The 7,971-nt window shown below is 62.1% G+C and overlaps 1 protein-coding gene across 4 annotated transcripts; it reads left to right on the plus strand.

Moving 5' to 3' along the window:
* Positions 1 to 3,844: 3,844 nt before the first annotated feature.
* Positions 3,845 to 7,652, plus strand: LY6E (lymphocyte antigen 6 family member E). Of its 4 annotated transcripts, none has more exons than XM_037803662.1 (5): positions 3,934 to 3,968; positions 5,427 to 5,527; positions 6,055 to 6,161; positions 6,530 to 6,649; positions 6,726 to 7,652. In XM_037803662.1, the coding sequence occupies exons 3-5, from the start codon at positions 6,113 to 6,115 to the stop codon at positions 6,944 to 6,946; spliced, it is 390 nt and encodes a 129-aa protein (XP_037659590.1). In that variant the 5' UTR covers positions 3,934 to 3,968; positions 5,427 to 5,527; positions 6,055 to 6,112; the 3' UTR covers positions 6,947 to 7,652. The 4 variants fall into 4 exon arrangements, with proteins under 4 accessions (XP_037659592.1, XP_037659590.1, XP_037659591.1 ...); XM_037803661.1 differs by lacking the exon at positions 3,934 to 3,968 and adding an exon at positions 5,793 to 5,862 and having other exon boundaries at positions 4,003 to 5,527; XM_037803664.1 differs by lacking the exon at positions 5,427 to 5,527 and having other exon boundaries at positions 3,845 to 3,968.
* The last annotated feature ends 319 nt before the right edge of the window (positions 7,653 to 7,971 follow it).

Consider the following 7,971-nt stretch of genomic DNA (forward strand, 5'->3'; position numbering starts at 1 on the left):
TCCCAGGTTGCGTTTCAAAACGGCATTCTCCAAAATGTCTCTAAGCTTAGCTGCTCGGGGCAAACTCTGGGCTAATATCTCCAAAGCATCATCAAAAGTTTGCTTTCAACGGCCTTCTCCAAAATGTCTCTCTTAGCTGCAGCCTTGAGCTCCTTCTGTCTGAGCTCTTATAGGGCTCCAGTAAACTAATCAAGACCCAGGATGAATGGGCCGGGCCACACCTCCGTAGAAATAATCCAATCAAAAGTATTACCCACAGCTGGGTGGGTCACATCTCCACGAAACAACCTAATCCAAAGATTCCAACCTAATCGACAAATCTGCCCCCCACTAGATTGCATCAAAGAATATGGCTTTTGGTGGGACATAATATATCCAAACTAGCACAGATAATAAAAAATGAAAAGCAATCCATGACTGAGGGAGAAACACGTGGGACTCGGATGCAGACATCAAAAGCTGGATGAATCAGGTAAGACAAACAGGTAAGGTTAGTTGGGGTGTCCCCAGCCCTGGGCTGCAGAGGCCACTCTGGGCCTGAAGCCAGAGTGCCTGTGCTCTCCGAGTGACTCACTGCTGGGCCCGAGACCCTGCTGCGGTGGGCGGCTCCATGCCTGGGGGGAGATGGAGAGAAAGTTTCAGCTCTGAGCCGACCTCACGCAGACCCCCTGCCCACCATCAGGGCTCAGGTGTCTGGAATCCCCGGGGCAGCCTCTGTCCGGATGGTCACAGGACACCACCCAAGTCACATCCCAGGTGATCTTTGCTGCCAAGTGACTTCCAACCAGAGACGTCATCACCTGGTCTCTCGGCCGGCGTACCTCACATTTGCCCCAACAGAATGTGCCTGCCAGGCCCCCGTGGCCAGAGACAACATCCACAGTGAGTCCACACCTGCTTCCTGCCCCCACACCTGAAACCTAGAATGGGAATCTCACTGGAACATGCCATCATCTGGGGGGAGCAGGCCTTTGACAACTGTTCCAAGGCCAGACAGAGACTCTGGGTGTCTGTCCTATGCCAGGAGTGTAACAGCCACAGGGACCGGCCCTGGGCATCTGGGACTCTGGGGATTTGGGCCACTTGGGATGGAGCTGACCAAGGCTAAACAGAAGAGGCCGCTGGCCACACAAAGTCAGACCTTAAGGTCTGTGAAGAAAGAAGCCATAGGGCCCCAGGTCACAGCAGGGGGACCCTCCCATGTCACTCCTGTCCAAAGGAATGTCCTCTGGTTGCTGACCCCACACCTGGATGTGCCAAGCCCTTTAAGCATGGGGCTTCGTTGGGGAAACATGGGCCCTGACATCACGTGGGCCCGAAGTTCAGCCAGCCAACGGAGCCACAGCACTCTCTGCTCAGACATTCCACAACCAGGCAGTGTCCACGGGGCCAGCCAAGGCCTTCAAAGGGTGACCCCATGGGCTACATTATCAGAAATTCCACACATCCTGGGCTCGGCCATCCAGGGCAGGAGGGAAGTCTTGGGGTTACTTTGTCAGTTGGACTTTCAAATCACAAGTCCCTTCCTGGTGCAGCCTTGTTCTCTGAAACACGGGGTGCCATCTCAGCAGCACAGCCGCCACCCACGCATTCATTCCACAAACACTGACTGAGCACCTGCCAGGGGCCAGAGCTTGTTCCAGTGCCAGAGACACCAACCGAATCCCCTGCACTCAGAACTGGCCTCCCAGGGCGGGATAGGGGTGGGGGAATAAGCAAGTAGCAGAGGCAAAACTGATGGGAAATTCCATGATAAAGTGTGGGTGCCGCTTTATGGGAATCAAATTCTGTTCCTGTTCTCCTGGGGGTGACAAAGGATGGCTGACCCCGAGAAGCAGCCCACCACTGCCTGCCACATAGCTCCCTGCAGACACCTGGGGCATCACCATGTGGAGCCTCCACGGACACGGCCAAGCCAGGTTGATACCCGACAAAGGCTGGCAATTCACTGCCCGGTGTGCTCAAATGACCAATTCCAGAGACATCTCGGGGCTTCAAAGACGGAAAGAGCTTATTGCTAGATGTGAGGCAGGAGAGCAGAGGGTCCATGGGCCCCAAAACCTGTCTCCCTGAATCTAGGGGGTTCAAGGATTTTGTGGATTCTAACAAGGGGAGATGAAGTCATTACAGTTTCAATAGCGAGCGTAAGCAGAAAGAAGGGGAGAGGGGTTATTATTTCGATAGCAGGTATAGGCAGAAACAATTTACAAATGTAAAGGAATGAGACTGGGCTGGAAGCAAGTTCATGGTTAGTTCTGAGCTGATTCAAGTTCGTCCATTAGCATCAGGGTGGTTGCCCTTGTGATTATAAGGTTTTTTACAACCACAAAGTCAAGAGATAAAAGCTTTTACAATCATCAGAGATCAAAGTAGTTGTCAGAGATTTCAGGTATTTCCCTCTGTCTACTCTAATATACCAGAAAGCAAAAAAGAATACCTATATAACAATACAGTAATCATAATCATCCCTTAAATCCTAACTTCTTGGTTACAGGGTTGCCCAGAGTAAGTCCAGAGCTTTCCCAAGTTGCTGTAAGGTACACTCACGCCACCATCGCCGTAGACAAAGCGAAGAGAGGCTGACCAGACTCCCAGACCCCAGACACGCCCACACAGAAAGGTACCCCAAACGTACCCCTAGACTTTGCTCCCATGACAGGTCCCAGTTTACAGGGTCTCTGTCCCCAGCCAGCATCCCCTGCCCATCCTGCGGCACCCTCGCCCCCCTGCTTCTCCCCTCCCCCTGCCCTCTGCCTGGCTCTGTAAGAAGCCCCTCCCTCCCCGGGCCTCCCCCACGGTCCCTGCAGTTGCCACCCAGAAAGGGTAAGAAAATGTCAGGTGCCCCGGCCCCAACAGGAAATGTGCTATAAAAATGTGAAGTGTGAACAAGCTGGTGGCAACAACTCAGCAGCCAGCCCCGGTGATGGGGGGGGGGGTACGGGGGAGGGCTCCGGAGGAGGCGAAGATGCGAGAAGAAAGGCGCTCTGCGGGGCCCGGGGCCGGCGCACAGTAGGCGCTGTGAACACCAAGTGTCCAACGACCGGGCCCGGCTAGGGCTGCAGGCAGCTCGCACGGAAGGCTCGACGTTCTGCCCGGAGCCTCCAGGATCTGCCAGGGCACGGCAGGGCAGCTTTGCTTTTTTAAAGGACCCTGCTGGGCTGGGGGTCCTGGGCGAGCTGAGCCTGCGAAGGAGGATACGGCCCAGGTCGCTTGCTCAGGGTCTCTGTTGACCAAAACCGCTGACACGGAAACCGCTGGAACTAGGACCCCCAAACCCCGTCCTTCCCCCTGCCTCCCGCGTGGGGGCCTAAGGAGGAGCTCTGCCCCGGCGCCGGCGCAGGGAACGGGCCTCTCGCGGGACGAGCGCCTCCCCCGAGGGTCCCCGCGCCGGGAACGCCCACTCCGCTCTGCCCACCCTCCGGGGCGTCCAATCCCCGCCTCGATGCCCAGCCCCCACACGGGTCTGCCGGCGAGGGGACCACCCCCCGGCCTCCGAGGGCGCACCCCCGCCCCCACGCCACCCCCTAGGCACACGCCTCCCCAGGGCGGCCGGCGCCCCCGCCACCCGCCCAGCCCCGCCGGCCCGGCCCGCGACGTCGCCGGGTGGGAGGAGGCCGGGCCCGCGGGGGCGCCTTAGGGGCGTCGGTCTCCCCATCTGTAAACGGAGCAGCCCGCGGAGGGCGCAGCCCAGGCCCCCTGCAAGCCGGGAGGTCTCGGCCCACGCGGCCGCCCCCAGCCCGAGGCGGCAGCCCCTCCCGCTCGGAGAAGCCCACCTCCCCGCCGCGCCAGGCCCCGCCCCGCCCCGCCCCTCCCGCTCGGAGAAGCCCACCTCCCCGCCCCGCCCCCGGCCCCGCCCCGGCCCCGCCCCGGCCCCGCCCCGCCCGCTCGGCCTGGCCCCTGACGCCACCGGAGCGCGTCGCGGTTTCGGGCGTGCAGCCGGGGCTGCTGGCGTCTCTGTCCGCCGGGAGGTGAGTCCGCGGGGCCGGGCCGGGGAGGAAGTGCGTGCAGCCCCCGGCGCGGCGCCCTCCAGGAGCGGGGGAGGAGCCGCAGAGGGTCTGGGTGGCTGGAGACGGGCTGCCCCGGGGGCCCGCGCCCAGGGCGGGGAGCCCTTCCTCCCATCCCCCAGCGCTCCCAGAATATTTTTAAAGATCTGGGGCAGGAGCTGCCAGCGCCCTGCCCAGCCGGGTGGCCCAGGGCTGCGGAGCCGACTGGGAGCCCCTCACGGAACTCTAGATAGCCCGGGGTGCCCCAGCCCAGGCCCTGACCGGCGGAGGGAGCCCCTGGCCCGGGGGGAGGAGGGGGAGCATTAACTGGGCTCGCGGGTTGCCCCGGGGGTCAGGAGTCTGTCCCAGGAAAGCCGGCATGAGTTGGACAGGCGCGGATGAGGTGCCAAGGAGCCCAGGCCCCCCAGCTCGGCCATCGGTTCCCTTTGCTGGGGACCACGATCGGCTTCCACTCCTCCCCTGCTTGGCCTGGTGGTCAGCAGATGCCCAGCTCTGCCAGGAATCAGCCTCCACGAGCCAGGGGGTGGAGGGTGCGGGGAGTGCTGGCTGGGGAGGCGGGAGGTGTAGCCCTGGGGCCACCACCCCAGCTGCCTGCTAGTGCACCCCTGGAGTCCTTTGGCCCATCCAGAAGGCGTTGGAGGGCCCATGGGCCAGTCTAGTTGTCAGTTCACTCCAGTCCTGTGCCCAGCTCAGCCCAGCCAGGCCCTGGGTTGGGGGCTGGGTGCAGACTGGGCTGCCAGATGGAGCTGTTTGCGGCTCAGGACCTGCCAGAGCTTCCTTGGAGACAGCTCAGGACTCCTCCACTCCAGACGCTCGTTTATGGAAGATGAGGTGCAGGCTCCTTCCTCCCTGGGCTTGCTGGGGCCGGGGACAGGCCCAGCTGGGCCATCTGTGGCCCCTGCTCTCCTGGAGTCAGCCCAGGTCCAGGGCTGGGCAGGAGAGGCCTGCAGCCCATTCCCAAGGCCCTTCAGGGTCTCTGCCCTCCCCCTTGGCACTCTCCTTCCTCCGGGTGCCAATGAGACACACCTCCCAAGCCCAGGGCGCCCCTTCCTGCCCACGGCTGTCCCAGCAGGATGGCTGGCCCTCACCGCGCCATGTGCAAACTAGAGAACCCAGACCCCTGGCTGGTCCTGTTCCGAGTTCATCCTCCACCCGGCCCTGGGCTCTGCCCAGGGAAGGGCTCCTGGTGCCAGGGCACGGAGCAGCCCCCTCAGACTCACCCTACTGGCTGAAACTCAGCTCAGCCAGGCCTGTTTTCCAGACTCCAAATAGGGGACAGGTAGATACACACAGTGGTCCTTGCCTTGGATGGTGAGTAATGCAGAGCACTGGAAGCCCCCGGGCAGGGCTCCCCCAGATCTGAATCCCCCCCTGCCCAGGTCCTGGGTCCCCATGTCAAGTGAGATGGCCCTTGGCTCCCAGCAGGGGCAGCCAGTGGAAAGTTCCCGGTGCAGTTTAGCTGATAGATGAGTGATGCCCACGTCCCCATGCTGGTCCTCCCTCTGGGAACGATTCTGAGGATGGTAAGTTCCTCTTCTGGGGCCCTGGCACTCCCCCACGTGTTTCGGGTAAGGCGAGGGGCTGCGTAATAGCAGAGACTCTGCCACACTGCGGGGGGCACAGCAGAGCAAAGCACAACTCAGTCGCAGATTTATTAGGGGGCCTCCGTGAGCCCTGTCGGCGGCGGCGGGAGGAGAGGCAGCACTTTCACACTCGATGATCATCTGCACTGACCGGGGGACGAGCTGATTTACTGCTTTACTGAAAGGGAAGACATCTGTTCTCTAGGGCTCGTGGGAGAGGGAGCAGTTGGGATAATGCAGAAGTTCACGTGTGTGACATCACGGTGGCACTGCAGGTGTGTGTGTGAGGGGTTAGGCACGGAGCAGAAGGCACCCTGAGTTCTGGCTCTGCTGCTGGAAGCTGGAAGGTTCTTACCCCTGTTTGTGCCCCAGACTCCCCACTTACAAAGTGGGGCACCAGGCTGGTGGGGCAGGACCTGGTTTGGGGTGGGTAGCCTGGCCTCTCTAACATGCTCACGTCTCTCCAGAGCAGGACAGGCTTCTCTGACTTGTGAGCCCCTCCACGGAACATCTATCCCCTCCAGGATGAAGATCTTGCTGGTGCTGCTGGCTGCCCTTCTGGGTGTGGAGCGAGGTGAGGTGCCCTCGGGGCCCCTGGGCCTTTGCATGTGCTGTGCCCTCTTTCTGGACACCCTTTTCCCCTCCACTCCCAAGCATGTCCAGGGGTCCTGCAGGGCCAGCTCCCATGTGGCCTTCCCTGTGGCCTTCCAGATCTCTTCCACCTGGTCCCAGCCATGCTCTTGTCACCCTGATGCTCTCGAGGCCTGGGGTCTGGTGTCATTCCCCCCAGTCTCCAGTACAGGGCTGGGCATTTGATGGTTGTGCAGTCAACAGCCAAGGTGATGGTTAGGTGTTTGAGCATCAGGGCCAGGGCTGAGAGGGTCTGGAAGGCTTCCCGGCCATGAGGTGGGGTGTCAGCTGCAACGGTCCCTCCCTCTGCAGCCCAGGCCCTGCTGTGCTTCTCCTGCACGAATCAGAAGAGCAATCTCTACTGCCTGACACCCACGGTCTGCTCCAGCTCCGACAACTACTGCGTGACCATCACCACAGCGGCCGGCATCGGTGAGTGCTGCCCTGGGGGGCTGGCTTCGGGCCCCCGGCTGTCCCCACTTGCTCACGACCCCGTGTTCTGGTGCAGGCAAATTCGTGGACTTTGGACAAACGCTGAACAAGGGCTGCTCCCCGATCTGCCCTGGCCCGAGCGTCGACATCGGCGTGGCGTCTGTGGGCACCCACTGCTGCCAGAGCTCCCTGTGCAATTTCAGCGCCGCTGATGGCGGGCTGCGGGCCAACGCCACCGTGATGGGCCTCGGGCTCCTGCTCAGCCTGCTGTCGGCTCTGCTGTGGCTCAGACTCTGACCACCAGGCCCGGGGCCAGCCCTGACGGGCTCCCAGCTCAGGGAGGAGGCCCAGACCCCGGCAGATTGTCCCCATCTGCCTGGCCCCGCCCCTTGGCCCCAGGGCCCCAGCCCTGCCCCCACCTCCCATTCCGCAAGGAGCCAGCTGCCCTCCTTTCTGGGGTCAGTGATGGGACCCTCCTCGGGGGCTCTGGGAAGGGACAGGAGCCCCCGGAGTCTGAGGGAGCCAGGAACGGGACCAAGGCCTTCAGACACCCTTGGAGGGGCTTCTGGGCCTTGGCACCGTGCACCCCCCAGGCTGGCCAGCCAGAGGTGGGGTCCGGGTGGGTGAGTATGTGTTGGGGTGGCGGAAGAGGGTGTGCTTTGTGCAGCTGCACCTGGGAAGGGTGAGCGTGCTGCTGGTGGGCTGGTGTGCGGGGAGGGCATCCGTGACAGGTCCAGGAGGGTGTCAGGAATCCAGGGTCATCACCCCAGAGCTCTGCCTCCAAAGCCCATTCGCTCTTCCATTCTCTCATCCCACGTTTCCCACACTTCAAGGGGAGCCTTCTGGGGGGCTGGTTCCACCCCTTCCCAGTCTGGGCTGCTGGGCCCAGGAATCAGCTCCCACCCACAGAGGCGCTGAGCCTCCCCCTCGCTGCCCCCCCACACTGCCTCTTCCTTCCTGTTGCTTCTTTGGTGCCTGAAATAAACAGATGTTTCCACCCCTTCCTGTGAGTGTGTGACTGTGGGTACCCTCCCTGCCAGGAGCCCCCAGCCCAGCAGGGGCCCAGCGGGGAGGGGCCGAGACCCAGAGCCTCGGGTCCCCTGGGTGCAGTCCCACCCTGAGAGCCAGCCACCTGGGAACCCCGAGTGCACAGCAGGGTGCTTGCAGAGCCTAGAAGGGAGCCCCAGTCCCAGTATCTTACAGCTGGGAGGGGTTGAGGGGAAGTTCTCTGTCCAGACACGCAGGAGGTCCTGGGGCGATCCTGGGAAAGGGCAGGTGGGGTTGGGCTGGAAGGGTGTCTCTGGGTGGGGGAGCTGCAGGGA

This window comes from Choloepus didactylus, chromosome 14 (assembly GCF_015220235.1).
Source record: "Choloepus didactylus isolate mChoDid1 chromosome 14, mChoDid1.pri, whole genome shotgun sequence".
Lineage (NCBI taxonomy): Eukaryota > Metazoa > Chordata > Mammalia > Pilosa > Megalonychidae > Choloepus > Choloepus didactylus.